Source organism: Tachypleus tridentatus, chromosome 12, assembly GCF_004210375.1.
Source record: "Tachypleus tridentatus isolate NWPU-2018 chromosome 12, ASM421037v1, whole genome shotgun sequence".
Classification (NCBI taxonomy): Eukaryota; Metazoa; Arthropoda; class Merostomata; order Xiphosura; family Limulidae; genus Tachypleus; species Tachypleus tridentatus.
Genome location: NC_134836.1, coordinates 53,515,499 through 53,532,750, shown reverse-complemented (window position 1 = coordinate 53,532,750; position 17,252 = coordinate 53,515,499). Strand labels below are relative to the sequence as shown.

General features: G+C 37.6%; 1 protein-coding gene across 5 annotated transcripts in view; it reads right to left on the bottom strand.

Annotated features, from left to right (window-relative positions):
* LOC143233343 (protein c-ets-1-A-like) overlaps nucleotides 1–17,252 on the bottom strand; it is an 88,975-nt gene that overhangs the window by 61,063 nt on the left and 10,660 nt on the right. For all 5 annotated transcript variants that reach the window (XM_076469500.1, XM_076469501.1, XM_076469497.1 and 2 more), the window contains exon 3: nucleotides 1,462–1,630. In XM_076469500.1, the coding sequence (XP_076325615.1) occupies nucleotides 1,462–1,630 (169 nt within the window). The remainder of the gene's footprint in view (nucleotides 1–1,461; nucleotides 1,631–17,252) is intronic.

Here is a 17,252-nt window from a genome sequence, read left to right as displayed (position 1 = left end):
ACACAAATGTTAATATTACTTCAAGTTGCGTCTTCTCGTTTCAGTCAAACAAAGACCACTATACAGTACACGCACCCTAAAAGCGTTTATAGTTCGTAACATTCAAGAGTTTTTTAGACCTTTGCACAGAAACAAACCAACTGTGAGCTATCTACAGCTGCTGTCTATTCAGAGCACGCCGAACGTGTACATCCCATTCATATCTTTTTTATCCCTCCTGCAAGGGATCAATTTACATCTAGCGCATGCGTACACCATTTCAACACTCTAAGGGATACATCATTCCCTACATGGTACGTTCAGTAAGAACATTTTCTGTGTTTCAAACAAGATTTTTAAAAATCAAAACTAATGTCAGAATAGCTTGGTTTTCATCAACATTCAACGATATTTAATCATATTCAGAAAGCTTTCACGACAGCAGTAAAACACATACATGTTTATTAAAATTAATTATCACAATACTTTCTTTCTCACTTACAAAATTATAAACGTTTGAGGCACCAAAAAGCGAATACATCTTCATATTAAAAACAATATCATCACGCTAAGAAATCCGTCTGTCTTTAGAATGATCAAAACTTACATACAATCAAATATTCTGCATTATATTTGGGTGTACCATAACGACATATCGATTTATTGTATTTTGTATATGTTTGTTGTTGTTTTTTTAATTTCGCGCAAAGCTACTCGAGGGCTATCTGCGCTCGCCGTCCCTAATTTAGCAGTGTAAGACTAGAGGGAAAGCAGCTAGTCATCACCACCCACTGCCAACTGTTGGGCTACTCTTTTACCAACGAATAGTGGGATTGACCGTCACATTATAACGCCCCCACGGCTGGGAGGGCGAGCAGGTTTGGCGCGACGGGGACGCGAACCCGCGACTTTCGGATTACAAGTCGCACGCCTTAACCCACCTGGCCATGCCGGGCGTTTTATATATGCATAACATTAACATGCACCAATGGCAGAGCTTTCTTGCAGTCGTATAAGCGCAATGGTAACAAAACAAATTGATTGCAACGTTACTAAACACTAGACCAGTGCATCTGAAAGTAAATAAATACTACTAATTTAAATGCTGGCTCAGTTTCACCGACTTTCAGCAATTCATTAAACAATAATAATATTAACCCAAAATTATCCCATTGTCGACACACACAACACATTTTTTGTATAGGCAATGCATATGAAATGCTACTTGAGTATTAAATAAGAAATTAACATAGAATATACATTTCAATTTGACTTATTCTTGTTTCTACATTCTCAAAAACAATTTTCTAAAACATACATGAATATTTGCTTTATTAAGCCACAGATTAAAAATAGCCATTTACGACGAATAATTTAGTAAAAAGATTAGTCATATCACCTATCAAACAAATAACGATAAGAGATCCAGGTTACGAAAAGAGATTTTTACCGCGAATTGCAACAAGATAAACCATATCTCACCGGTAGAGCTTTCTTCGGAAAGGTCACTCATTGATGGAACTTTCTGCATGGATCCGATGGATCTGGGCACACATGAATCATCATTTATCAGTTCTTGTTTGACGACACGTGGTGGGAACAAATCATTCGTAGCGCGGTCACACGTTCCGTAGTCCATCTCGAATTTTATCTGTTAAAAACAACAACAGACAAAATATATGTCTATGCAGATTACATACGTAGGATTGTATTTAAAGCGTGAATAAAATATTTACTTACTTGTTTGTTGTTGCTGAATGAAAACATGCACAACAAAGTATATAGGCTTATTTCAGGATTGTTGTCTTTTTTTTTTAATTTCGAGTAAAGCTACTCGAGGGCTATCTGCGCTAGCCTTCTCTAATTTAGCACTGCAAGACTAGAGAAAAGGCAATTTAGTCACCACCACCCACCGCCAACTCTTGAGCTACTCTTTTAACCAATAAATAGTGAGATTGATCGTAACATGATAATGCCCCAAGGCTGAAAGGGAGCGAGCATGTTTGGTGTGACGGGGATTCGAACTCGCGAACCTCAGATTACGAGTCGAGCCCCTTAACAACCTGCCCATTACAGAAATTAAGTCCCAAATTTTAGCGTTAAAAAACCCTAAAAATTAACACTCACTGTGGAACAGAAGAATATGTAAATCTAACCCACATTTTAACCTTTTATAGTCGCTTCTTTTTACCTACATACAAACCCATCGCTATGTTTGTTCTAGGACCTTGTTGGAGGGTACTGAACCCCGGAAGTTTCGTTCTTGCATTCACTGAACCCTTCGTAAAATAAAATATGATTGTTTTCAAATTCAAAACATAAGTAGATATTTTATTAGTGCACAAAATGAACAAAACCAACAAAATATGAATTTCACACAAAAACGAAAACATAACTCAATGAATATTTACTGCAAATCAATGTGACTTCTGCTGTTGCCTTTGAGAGACAAGTTCAGAAATGCGCGGCTTCACCTTGGCAAGTGCCACTCTCATATCATTTTCGCAAGTCTGTTCCTTTTCTTCGTTTTTATGTCTACCATCATCGAAAATTATTGCTCGCAAAGATACGTTGTAACAAACGGTATGAGTATCTCAAGGGCTTTCTTAGCAATAAGAAGGTACGCTACGATTTGGTGACACCAAAACGTTGAGAGCGTTGTTGTTCTGAAAAGTTGCTGTTGAACCTGGCTCTGCTGAAGTTCAATGATTTCGTCAAGGTATTCATCATTGACATCTGCTGTCGCAACACTAAACCTGAACGGCTGTCTCACCCATGCTGGATACGACTCTCTGGTGGGGAAGTATCCGTCGAGAGACTTTGCGAGCTCATCTAAGTGCATGGCAATTGCTTGCTTCAGTTCCCCGGGTACATAAATGTCTCGAATTTCAGACACACCTTCGATCATAGTTACACAGTCGTCCAGCAGGGGAAAGTTTGCGAAGTTATCATTCTCTGTTCGTCGTTTCCATAATGGTAGCTTTTTCTGAAAAGACTTCAGGTTTTCTTCCGCTTCGATGATGTCGACTGCACTGCCCTGCATCTGTTGATTGAGATGATTGAGAACACTGAAGATATCGGCCATGTACGTCAAAATGAAAATGAACTCAGCTTTTTCGAAGTAATCTGCATGACAGTGTTGGTGCTCTCGCAAAAACAGGGCTAATTTCATATGCGTGGCAAAACACGATTCAGCACCTTTCTCCGGGATAACCATCAAACTTTTGAATGGTACAGAAGTACCTCGAATTCAGAGCCCATTTCATTACACAGCTCTTTGAAGATGCGGTTTTTCAGGGCACTATTTCACACAAAGTTCACACATTCCACTACAATTTTTAATACTTCTGCCAGTATGAAGGCAAGGTTTTTGTTGCCTGTGCAGAACACAGTGCTTTACAATGATGTGTGGTGCATCTTCTTTCACCAGCGCACCAAAACCAGTTTCGTCCCAGCATGACTGGAGCTCCATCCGAACAAACTGCAGAAACCATATCCCACGAAAGATCGTTATCTCTGAAGAAGTCATCCACAGGTTTCTTGACGTCAGCTACCTTAGTTGTTGTTGTAAGAGGCTTACAAAATAAAAAAATATTCTTTTATCTCGTCGTTCTTCACATAGCGCACGAATACAACAAGCTGGCTCAGATTGGAAACATCGGTGGTCTCGTCGAATTGAAAGCTGAATTTTTCTGGGCTTGAAATCAGATCTGCGACTACTTGAACCAAGATGTCATCGCTCGTGTCATCTATTCTGCTGCTGATGGTGTCATTTGAAAGAGGAATTTGGGATAACTTATTTTCAGCAGCTTTTCCTAACATGTTATTCGCCATCTTCAACGCAGCTGGTTTTAAGAGTGCTTCATCAATGGTGTGTGGTTTGCCCTGCTTTGCGATCAAGTACGCAACTTCGTACGATGCTGTGAGGATCGGTTTGTCGATGGTTACAAAGCCGAGAACAGACAAAGTAGCCTTTTTATCGAACCTGGCTCTCTTTACCTTGAATTCAGCAAGCATTGTGTTCTTGTATTTCCCATCTCCATGCAGCTTTAGGGAGTGTTCTCTTAGTTTTGCCGGTGCTAGACTAGAATTGCTCAACTTAACATTGCAAATCATGCATTGAGGATGCTGACTCCCATCATGTTCTGTTACAAACGTGAATCCATATTGTACGTATTCGTCCGACCACTTTCAGTTTTTGCTCGACATAGTTAGTATGAAGGGATTGAAAGATTAGGAAAAAATCACAAATGACGCACGATTACTACAGACACAAGTCGACTGCTAAGCGCACGAAGTTCCCTGCAGCACAGATATTAAGGCCAAGTGATGTGACGTGATCAGCCGCAGCCAATGATGGCCAAGTGGAGCATGACGTCACGAATCATACGAGTGGGGTGAACGGAACGGACACACACACACAGTATGTGTGTCTTGACCTCCGCCGAACCCCTTGGGTTCGATTGAACCCAGGTTAAGAACCACTGTTCTAGGAAATCGGACAGAACAAAAACGTTGCAAGCCGGTTCTGCGGCTACAACAATGATAATTTAGTTTTACAATATAAAACAATCGTTAACAGATCATTTCACTTAAGACTCCTATTTCACATGCTTAGTCACTTGCAAACTGGAAATACAAACTTTCATCTTCCTTGGATTCCCGACAGCACCTGAAGTCGTTATCGTGTTATCACAGTGCGAAAATACCAAGAACAATTTTAGCAACGATCTATGGAGTTTAATACGTTTTATTATTGTAGGTGGGAGGAAGATACTATACGTTTAATGGGCTTGTGGAGTAGATTTATAAGTCGGTATAGTACTGTCGTGATTTCTGTATTTTCACTGTTCTTCATAACACGAAGTTTATTTGTATTGGATATTTGCGCGCGAGTGTTCCACGTGGTTGACATGTGTTAAAGTATTTAAGTGCAATGTTTGTATGAATTGTCTGTTTTATGAGTCATGCAGTTTCAACATATGGTTTACAACGTACTTTGCCTGAAGGAACATTATAGCACTTTCGCAGAGCTAAAATATTCGATAGTTTTCGCCATAAATCGTGAATTACTTCTTGTGGCAAACTCCAAAACTTTTTCTTCCTACAGTAGTATACAAATATATTCTTTGTACTTGTGTCACAAATCTGGCTTATAGGTGGAATTTTGAAATGCTTTGTTTGACCAATCACGATTTACAGAAATAATCGGATAAATACCAAAAATAAATGAAACAAACTGACAAAATTTAGAGAAAAACAAACAACAAAAACCATTGAAACTTTAAATGGAATGCGCGACCAGTTTCATGACGTCACAGTTATATATAACATCCACGAATACCATGCAGACTTAAAGCCATTTCACCAAAACTCGAGATTCCAACAAATTTTCAGGTAAAGAATAAAGAATGAATAAACGAAAATAATAAAAACAGATAACACATTAGAGTGCGTTTGTGTGTGTTTTCTTATAGCAAAACCACATTGGGCTATCTGCCGAGCCCACCGAGAGGAATCGAACCCCTAATTTTAGCGTTGCAAGTCCACAGACACACCACTGTGCCATTGGGGGGCACTAAAGTATGTGTAGATAGACTGGAATGATAAACCCAAGCACTTGCATTTATATCAGTCTGGACTTATTTACTAATACTTCATTTCTGAATCACGTTCAGATCTGTACCAAACAAACCACATTTTCAAATCTTACGTATAACTGTTTTTTTTTTAAGTAGGAAGATTGGATTTTAAACATGATAACGTTCTAATGAAATGTGGTGTAATTCAAGTTGTGTTTTCGTCTTATCTGTTAAATGAATCAATTTGTTTTCGTACAAATCCGCAGAAAATAATTTTATTCAAATTCAATTTTAATAACATCGAAGTTTGGGTTAAGTCCTAATCTTAATGGAAAACGTTTCTTTGATCCGAAACGACCACTCACAATTATCTGATCTGGTTATTGAAAACTGGTTGCTCTGACCTAGTTGAATGCCATAGTTTCATGCTTGTTGTTGGACACCAACTGTTCCGAATGTGGCTCGAATGTTTCGATGTTTGAACCATTATAATCTTTACTAAGTAAGGACATAAACAGTCATACACATGGCTTGGGAAAGATTGAGGCAAAGGGATAAATCTATGACGTTAAAGAAGTTTGGATTATTATATTTTTAATCTTAAAAACAATTCTCACACTAACTTTTTGATAAGATCACTTAATTAGCCTATTAATTTAAAGTAATCGCTTTAAACTTTGTGCTATGACTTCGCAAAACTACAAAACTCCGATAAATTCCTTTGATATATTTACCAAGCTCAAAGAAACTTTCCTTCGCAATAAGTAAATATAATGAGATACTATCTTCCATTTATTATTATTATATTTATGTTCTACGACCATTTGCTTCTGTCTTTTAGTTGCCCTGATTCTAAGTTCGTTTATAAATGACGCCAGTCTAAACTCCATTATAAGTATTAAGCGTAACATTATGATAAACAAAATGAGAATGGATGTCATCAAGGTAGGTCTTTATCACAATAATCATATTTGCATATAAACAAGTTATTAATTTATGCAAATAATCTGATTAAATGTAATGTAAACAGCTAATAACTGTCCCGCGTATAATTGCAGTTTCATCTTCAAGAGATTAGAGTAGAACCGAAAACAAACCAAATGCTACAATATCATTAAGTCACTAAAAACTGGATACAGACTCCGGTACGTAGATTCTGTAGATAAAATAAATCAGAATATACGTTCTTCCTTTGTAGATTACAGGTTGCCATTTATAATATATATTACAGTTGGCATTTACTCAGTCTGTCTAATCCTAGAATAGTTTGGTAGGAGAATGGATGCAACAGAATCATTATTCTTCGTTTATAGCACCACATCTCATGAGTAAATGTAAAAAAAAAAAAAAAAAATGTCGCCTATTCTGTGTTCAGGTTTAACCAAGTGTAATTTTCCGACTCGGAAATGGGTTGGATCGCGAACTTTACTGTTCAACTCCTATTAAAGGATACTTCAGTCTCTCGTATTTAGAATGATTTAGAGGTTGTAACCAGTACTTGGGCCATTATTACTTGGATTAGCAATCCCACAGAAGGAACTTAGCAAAACTTTCGTTCGATAAGTTAAGACTTTCCCTATAGTGGGACCGAGTTTAAATTTCTTCTTACTCAAGAATAACCTGTACTGGGTAGTAGCACATTTATCATATACTGCAACATTTAGGATAAAACTATCTGACCTCGCTTCTCAGCTCTTGTAATGACAATTGAATTTGTACTTCTTGTGGAAACATAACAAGGTTGTTTTTATTTCAAAGAAGTGCTCAGTTTCCTTTCGTAATTTTATTATTTTTATATCGTCAAAAATAGATAATACATGTTAAAAAATCTCAATTTAATTTGTTTATGGAATGCTTCATTTTTATATCGTCAAAAATAGATAATACATGTTAAAAAATCTCAATTTAATTTGTTTATGGAATGCTTCATCTTTTGTGATCTCAAAATGGGTTTCAAAAATGAAATTGTGCTTCATCGTATTAAGGTCTATAACAATATATTGCCAAAGCTGTTGCAAACATGGCAGTTTTTCTGGAATTATGCAGCCTTTTATTGTATATGGATTAATGGCTTGATTTGAAGATTCTATAATCTTGATTATAATGGTTCCTTATTGAGGTGACTGAGCAATGACCTCACTCAGAGAACTGGATCGATGCAATTAAATCTTCTGTTTGTCACCAAAGTAAAGGAGTTCATGGCTTCAAACACAGTCCAACAGATGATCTTGTTGGAAGAAAGAAATACTGAAAATGTATATTCCTCGATACATGAAAGATTAATGATGAATTCTTGAACCATCTTGTAGGGAATGATGTGTTTTCTTTGCACCTTTGAAATGTCGATAAGTTATTTTATGTCATGCTTCTAAACAATGCGATTACAGAGTGAAACACTCGAAGGTCGCTGTAATTCAACAACTCAGAGGCGTAACACTGAAACTCTTCTACTAAATATCATCGATATATTAATGCAAGTTGTTACGGGTTCATTTTGGGATGCTCATAGTTTGATAGTACCACTACTATGTTTTTATTATGTTTCATTATGTCCAATCTCAACCTAACTCTGAATGTGTCGTATTACTACACCATGTCGCTCTCTCTTTTAAGTGAATTGGATCTACCTTATGCGTTCTGCAACTCTTCGTATAAGGCTGGTGGACTTAAAACGCATTCCAACTTCTATTTTGCAATTTATTATTTCTGACACTACATATTATTTATCACACTAATTTATTTTGACCACGATGGATTTCCCCTTTCTCCCTCCTATAATTTTTGGATGAACATTGTATAAGATCTTTATTTAAGTACAGTTTAATGACATGAAAGTTAAGTTATTATTCACTTCTTTATGTTTATGCCAACTACATCAACATGTTTGCGGGTGGTTTATTTCACCATGCCATTAGAAAGTTTATACTCATTCTTAGTCCTTTCCACTTTCAGATCATGTTGGGGTGGTTTATTTCACCATGCCAATAGAAAGTTTATACTCATTCTTAGTCCTTTCCACTTTCAGATCATGTTGGGGGTGATTTATTTCACCATGCCAATAGGAAGTTTATACTCATTCTTAGTCCTTTCCACTTTCAGATCATGTTGGGGTGGTTTATTTCACCATGCCAATAGGAAGTTTATACTCATTCTTAGTCCTTTCCACTTTCAGATCATGTTGGGGTGGTTTATTTCACCATGCCAATAGGAAGTTTATACTCATTCTTAGTCCTTTCCACTTTCAGATCATGTTGTGGGTGGTTTATTTCACCATGCCAATAGGAAGTTTATACTCATTCTTAGTCCTTTCCACTTTCAGATCATGTTGGGTGGTTTATTTCACCATGCCAATAGGAAGTTTTTACTCATTCTTAGTCCTTTCCACTTTCAGATCATGTTGGGGTGGTTTATTTCACCATGCCAATAGGAAGTTTTTACTCATTCTTAGTCCTTTCCACTTTCAGATCATGTTGGGGTGGTTTATTTCACCATGCCAATAGGAAGTTTATACTCATTCTTAGTCCTTTCCACTTTCAGATCATGTTGGGGTGGTTTATTTCACCATGCCAATAGGAAGTTTATACTCATTCTTAGTCCTTTCCACTTTCAGATCATGTTGGGGTGGTTTATTTCACCATGCCAATAGGAAGTTTATACTCATTCTTAGTCCTTTCCACTTTCAGATCATGTTGGGGTGGTTTATTTCACCATGCCAATAGGAAGTTTATACTCATTCTTAGTCCTTTCCACTTTCAGATCATGTTGGGGTGGTTTATTTCACCATGCCAATAGGAAGTTTATACTCATTCTTAGTCCTTTCCACTTTCAGATCATGTTGGGGTGGTTTATTTCACCATGCCAATAGGAAGTTTATACTCATTCTTAGTCCTTTCCACTTTCAGATCATGTTGGGGTGGTTTATTTCACCATGCCAATAGGAAGTTTATACTCATTCTTAGTCCTTTCCACTTTCAGATCATGTTGGGGTGGTTTATTTCACCATGCCAATAGGAAGTTTATACTCATTCTTAGTCCTTTCCACTTTCAGATCATGTTGGGGTGGTTTATTTCACCATGCCAATAGGAAGTTTATACTCATTCTTAGTCCTTTCCACTTTCAGATCATGTTGGGGTGGTTTATTTCACCATGCCAATAGGAAGTTTATACTCATTCTTAGTCCTTTCCACTTTCAGATCATGTTGGGGTGGTTTATTTCACCATGCCAATAGGAAGTTTATACTCATTCTTAGTCCTTTCCACTTTCAGATCATGTTGGGGTGGTTTATTTCACCATGCCAATAGGAAGTTTATACTCATTCTTAGTCCTTTCCACTTTCAGATCATGTTGTTGGGTGGTTTATTTCACCATGCCAATAGGAAGTTTATACTCATTCTTAGTCCTTTCCACTTTCAGATCATGTTGGGGTGGTTTATTTCACCATGCCAATAGGAAGTTTATACTCATTCTTAGTCCTTTCCACTTTCAGATCATGTTGGGGTGGTTTATTTCACCATGCCAATAGGAAGTTTATACTCATTCTTAGTCCTTTCCACTTTCAGATCATGTTGGGGTGGTTTATTTCACCATGCCAATAGGAAGTTTATACTCATTCTTAGTCCTTTCCACTTTCAGATCATGTTGGGGTGGTTTATTTCACCATGCCAATAGGAAGTTTATACTCATTCTTAGTCCTTTCCACTTTCAGATCATGTTGGGGTGGTTTATTTCACCATGCCAATAGGAAGTTTATACTCATTCTTAGTCCTTTCCACTTTCAGATCATGTTGTGGGTGGTTTATTTCACCATGCCAATAGGAAGTTTATACTCATTCTTAGTCCTTTCCACTTTCAGATCATGTTGGGGTGGTTTATTTCACCATGCCAATAGGAAGTTTATACTCATTCTTAGTCCTTTCCACTTTCAGATCATGTTGGGGTGGTTTATTTCACCATGCCAATAGGAAGTTTATACTCATTCTTAGTCCTTTCCACTTTCAGATCATGTTGGGGTGGTTTATTTCACCATGCCAATAGGAAGTTTATACTCATTCTTAGTCCTTTCCACTTTCAGATCATGTTGGGGTGGTTTATTTCACCATGCCAATAGGAAGTTTATACTCATTCTTAGTCCTTTCCACTTTCAGATCATGTTGGGGTGGTTTATTTCACCATGCCAATAGGAAGTTTATACTCATTCTTAGTCCTTTCCACTTTCAGATCATGTTGGGGTGGTTTATTTCACCATGCCAATAGGAAGTTTATACTCATTCTTAGTCCTTTCCACTTTCAGATCATGTTGTGGGTGGTTTATTTCACCATGCCAATAGGAAGTTTATACTCATTCTTAGTCCTTTCCACTTTCAGATCATGTTGTGGGTGGTTTATTTCACCATGCCAATAGGAAGTTTATACTCATTCTTAGTCCTTTCCACTTTCAGATCATGTTGTGGGTGGTTTATTTCACCATGCCAATAGGAAGTTTATACTCATTCTTAGTCCTTTCCACTTTCAGATCATGTTGTGGGTGGTTTATTTCACCATGCCAATAGGAAGTTTATACTCATTCTTAGTCCTTTCCACTTTCAGATCATGTTGGGGTGGTTTATTTCACCATGCCAATAGGAAGTTTATACTCATTCTTAGTCCTTTCCACTTTCAGATCATGTTGTGGGTGGTTTATTTCACCATGCCAATAGGAAGTTTATACTCATTCTTAGTCCTTTCCACTTTCAGATCATGTTGGGGTGGTTTATTTCACCATGCCAATAGGAAGTTTATACTCATTCTTAGTCCTTTCCACTTTCAGATCATGTTGTGGGTGGTTTATTTCACCATGCCAATAGGAAGTTTATACTCATTCTTAGTCCTTTCCACTTTCAGATCATGTTGTGGGTGGTTTATTTCACCATGCCAATAGGAAGTTTATACTCATTCTTAGTCCTTTCCACTTTCAGATCATGTTGGGGTGGTTTATTTCACCATGCCAATAGGAAGTTTATACTCATTCTTAGTCCTTTCCACTTTCAGATCATGTTGGGGTGGTTTATTTCACCATGCCAATAGGAAGTTTATACTCATTCTTAGTCCTTTCCACTTTCAGATCATGTTGGGGTGGTTTATTTCACCATGCCAATAGGAAGTTTATACTCATTCTTAGTCCTTTCCACTTTCAGATCATGTTGGGGTGGTTTATTTCACCATGCCAATAGGAAGTTTATACTCATTCTTAGTCCTTTCCACTTTCAGATCATGTTGGGGTGGTTTATTTCACCATGCCAATAGGAAGTTTATACTCATTCTTAGTCCTTTCCACTTTCAGATCATGTTGGGGTGGTTTATTTCACCATGCCAATAGGAAGTTTATACTCATTCTTAGTCCTTTCCACTTTCAGATCATGTTGGGGTGGTTTATTTCACCATGCCAATAGGAAGTTTATACTCATTCTTAGTCCTTTCCACTTTCAGATCATGTTGGGGTGGTTTATTTCACCATGCCAATAGGAAGTTTATACTCATTCTTAGTCCTTTCCACTTTCAGATCATGTTGGGGTGGTTTATTTCACCATGCCAATAGGAAGTTTATACTCATTCTTAGTCCTTTCCACTTTCAGATCATGTTGGGGTGGTTTATTTCACCATGCCAATAGGAAGTTTATACTCATTCTTAGTCCTTTCCACTTTCAGATCATGTTGGGGTGGTTTATTTCACCATGCCAATAGGAAGTTTATACTCATTCTTAGTCCTTTCCACTTTCAGATCATGTTGGGGTGGTTTATTTCACCATGCCAATAGGAAGTTTATACTCATTCTTAGTCCTTTCCACTTTCAGATCATGTTGGGGTGGTTTATTTCACCATGCCAATAGGAAGTTTATACTCATTCTTAGTCCTTTCCACTTTCAGATCATGTTGGGGTGGTTTATTTCACCATGCCAATAGGAAGTTTATACTCATTCTTAGTCCTTTCCACTTTCAGATCATGTTGGGGTGGTTTATTTCACCATGCCAATAGGAAGTTTATACTCATTCTTAGTCCTTTCCACTTTCAGATCATGTTGGGGTGGTTTATTTCACCATGCCAATAGGAAGTTTATACTCATTCTTAGTCCTTTCCACTTTCAGATCATGTTGGGGTGGTTTATTTCACCATGCCAATAGGAAGTTTATACTCATTCTTAGTCCTTTCCACTTTCAGATCATGTTGGGGTGGTTTATTTCACCATGCCAATAGGAAGTTTATACTCATTCTTAGTCCTTTCCACTTTCAGATCATGTTGGGGTGGTTTATTTCACCATGCCAATAGGAAGTTTATACTCATTCTTAGTCCTTTCCACTTTCAGATCATGTTGGGGTGGTTTATTTCACCATGCCAATAGGAAGTTTATACTCATTCTTAGTCCTTTCCACTTTCAGATCATGTTGGGGTGGTTTATTTCACCATGCCAATAGGAAGTTTATACTCATTCTTAGTCCTTTCCACTTTCAGATCATGTTGGGGTGGTTTATTTCACCATGCCAATAGGAAGTTTATACTCATTCTTAGTCCTTTCCACTTTCAGATCATGTTGGGGTGGTTTATTTCACCATGCCAATAGGAAGTTTATACTCATTCTTAGTCCTTTCCACTTTCAGATCATGTTGGGGTGGTTTATTTCACCATGCCAATAGGAAGTTTATACTCATTCTTAGTCCTTTCCACTTTCAGATCATGTTGGGGTGGTTTATTTCACCATGCCAATAGGAAGTTTATACTCATTCTTAGTCCTTTCCACTTTCAGATCATGTTGTGGGTGGTTTATTTCACTCATGCCACCATAGGAAGTTTATACTCATTCTTAGTCCTTTCCACTTTCAGATCATGTTGGGGTGGTTTATTTCACCATGCCAATAGGAAGTTTATACTCATTCTTAGTCCTTTCCACTTTCAGATCATGTTGGGGTGGTTTATTTCACCATGCCAATAGGAAGTTTATACTCATTCTTAGTCCTTTCCACTTTCAGATCATGTTGGGGTGGTTTATTTCACCATGCCAATAGGAAGTTTATACTCATTCTTAGTCCTTTCCACTTTCAGATCATGTTGGGGTGGTTTATTTCACCATGCCAATAGGAAGTTTATACTCATTCTTAGTCCTTTCCACTTTCAGATCATGTTGGGGTGGTTTATTTCACCATGCCAATAGGAAGTTTATACTCATTCTTAGTCCTTTCCACTTTCAGATCATGTTGGGGTGGTTTATTTCACCATGCCAATAGGAAGTTTATACTCATTCTTAGTCCTTTCCACTTTCAGATCATGTTGGGGTGGTTTATTTCACCATGCCAATAGGAAGTTTATACTCATTCTTAGTCCTTTCCACTTTCAGATCATGTTGGGGTGGTTTATTTCACCATGCCAATAGGAAGTTTATACTCATTCTTAGTCCTTTCCACTTTCAGATCATGTTGGGGTGGTTTATTTCACCATGCCAATAGGAAGTTTATACTCATTCTTAGTCCTTTCCACTTTCAGATCATGTTGGGGTGGTTTATTTCACCATGCCAATAGGAAGTTTATACTCATTCTTAGTCCTTTCCACTTTCAGATCATGTTGGGGTGGTTTATTTCACCATGCCAATAGGAAGTTTATACTCATTCTTAGTCCTTTCCACTTTCAGATCATGTTGGGGTGGTTTATTTCACCATGCCAATAGGAAGTTTATACTCATTCTTAGTCCTTTCCACTTTCAGATCATGTTGGGGTGGTTTATTTCACCATGCCAATAGGAAGTTTATACTCATTCTTAGTCCTTTCCACTTTCAGATCATGTTGGGGGGGTGGTTTATTTCACCATGCCAATAGGAAGTTTATACTCATTCTTAGTCCTTTCCACTTTCAGATCATGTTGGGGTGGTTTATTTCACCATGCCAATAGGAAGTTTATACTCATTCTTAGTCCTTTCCACTTTCAGATCATGTTGGGGTGGTTTATTTCACCATGCCAATAGGAAGTTTATACTCATTCTTAGTCCTTTCCACTTTCAGATCATGTTGGGGTGGTTTATTTCACCATGCCAATAGGAAGTTTATACTCATTCTTAGTCCTTTCCACTTTCAGATCATGTTGGGGTGGTTTATTTCACCATGCCAATAGGAAGTTTATACTCATTCTTAGTCCTTTCCACTTTCAGATCATGTTGGGGTGGTTTATTTCACCATGCCAATAGGAAGTTTATACTCATTCTTAGTCCTTTCCACTTTCAGATCATGTTGGGGTGGTTTATTTCACCATGCCAATAGGAAGTTTATACTCATTCTTAGTCCTTTCCACTTTCAGATCATGTTGGGGTGGTTTATTTCACCATGCCAATAGGAAGTTTATACTCATTCTTAGTCCTTTCCACTTTCAGATCATGTTGGGGTGGTTTATTTCACCATGCCAATAGGAAGTTTATACTCATTCTTAGTCCTTTCCACTTTCAGATCATGTTGGGGTGGTTTATTTCACCATGCCAATAGGAAGTTTATACTCATTCTTAGTCCTTTCCACTTTCAGATCATGTTGGGGTGGTTTATTTCACCATGCCAATAGGAAGTTTATACTCATTCTTAGTCCTTTCCACTTTCAGATCATGTTGGGGTGGTTTATTTCACCATGCCAATAGGAAGTTTATACTCATTCTTAGTCCTTTCCACTTTCAGATCATGTTGGGGTGGTTTATTTCACCATGCCAATAGGAAGTTTATACTCATTCTTAGTCCTTTCCACTTTCAGATCATGTTGGGGTGGTTTATTTCACCATGCCAATAGGAAGTTTATACTCATTCTTAGTCCTTTCCACTTTCAGATCATGTTGGGGTGGTTTATTTCACCATGCCAATAGGAAGTTTATACTCATTCTTAGTCCTTTCCACTTTCAGATCATGTTGGGGTGGTTTATTTCACCATGCCAATAGGAAGTTTATACTCATTCTTAGTCCTTTCCACTTTCAGATCATGTTGGGGGTGGTTTATTTCACCATGCCAATAGGAAGTTTATACTCATTCTTAGTCCTTTCCACTTTCAGATCATGTTGGGGTGGTTTATTTCACCATGCCAATAGGAAGTTTATACTCATTCTTAGTCCTTTCTACTTTCAGATCATGTTGGGGTGGTTTATTTCACCATGCCAATAGGAAGTTTATACTCATTCTTAGTCCTTTCCACTTTCAGATCATGTTGGGGTGGTTTATTTCACCATGCCAATAGGAAGTTTATACTCATTCTTAGTCCTTTCCACTTTCAGATCATGTTGGGGTGGTTTATTTCACCATGCCAATAGGAAGTTTATACTCATTCTTAGTCCTTTCCACTTTCAGATCATGTTGGGGTGGTTTATTTCACCATGCCATTAGGAAGTTTATACTCATTCTTAGTCCTTTCCACTTTCAGATCATGTTGTGGGTGGTTTATTTCACCATGCCAATAGGAAGTTTATACTCATTCTTAGTCCTTTCCACTTTCAGATCATGTTGTGGGTGGTTTATTTCACCATGCCAATAGGAAGTTTATACTCATTCTTAGTCCTTTCCACTTTCAGATCATGTTGTGGGTGGTTTATTTCACCATGCCAATAGGAAGTTTATACTCATTCTTAGTCCTTTCCACTTTCAGATCATGTTGGGGTGGTTTATTTCACCATGCCAATAGGAAGTTTATACTCATTCTTAGTCCTTTCCACTTTCAGATCATGTTGTGGGTGGTTTATTTCACCATGCCAATAGGAAGTTTATACTCATTCTTAGTCCTTTCCACTTTCAGATCATGTTGGGGTGGTTTATTTCACCATGCCAATAGGAAGTTTATACTCATTCTTAGTCCTTTCCACTTTCAGATCATGTTGGGGTGGTTTATTTCACCATGCCAATAGGAAGTTTATACTCATTCTTAGTCCTTTCCACTTTCAGATCATGTTGGGGTGGTTTATTTCACCATGCCAATAGGAAGTTTATACTCATTCTTAGTCCTTTCCACTTTCAGATCATGTTGGGGTGGTTTATTTCACCATGCCAATAGGAAGTTTATACTCATTCTTAGTCCTTTCCACTTTCAGATCATGTTGGGGTGGTTTATTTCACCATGCCAATAGGAAGTTTATACTCATTCTTAGTCCTTTCCACTTTCAGATCATGTTGGGGTGGTTTATTTCACCATGCCAATAGGAAGTTTATACTCATTCTTAGTCCTTTCCACTTTCAGATCATGTTGGGGGTGGTTTATTTCACCATGCCAATAGGAAGTTTATACTCATTCTTAGTCCTTTCCACTTTCAGATCATGTTGGGGTGGTTTATTTCACCATGCCAATAGGAAGTTTATACTCATTCTTAGTCCTTTCCACTTTCAGATCATGTTGGGGTGGTTTATTTCACCATGCCAATAGGAAGTTTATACTCATTCTTAGTCCTTTCCACTTTCAGATCATGTTGGGGTGGTTTATTTCACCATGCCAATAGGAAGTTTATACTCATTCTTAGTCCTTTCCACTTTCAGATCATGTTGGGGTGGTTTATTTCACCATGCCAATAGGAAGTTTATACTCATTCTTAGTCCTTTCCACTTTCAGATCATGTTGGGGTGGTTTATTTCACCATGCCAATAGGAAGTTTATACTCATTCTTAGTCCTTTCCACTTTCAGATCATGTTGGGGTGGTTTATTTCACCAT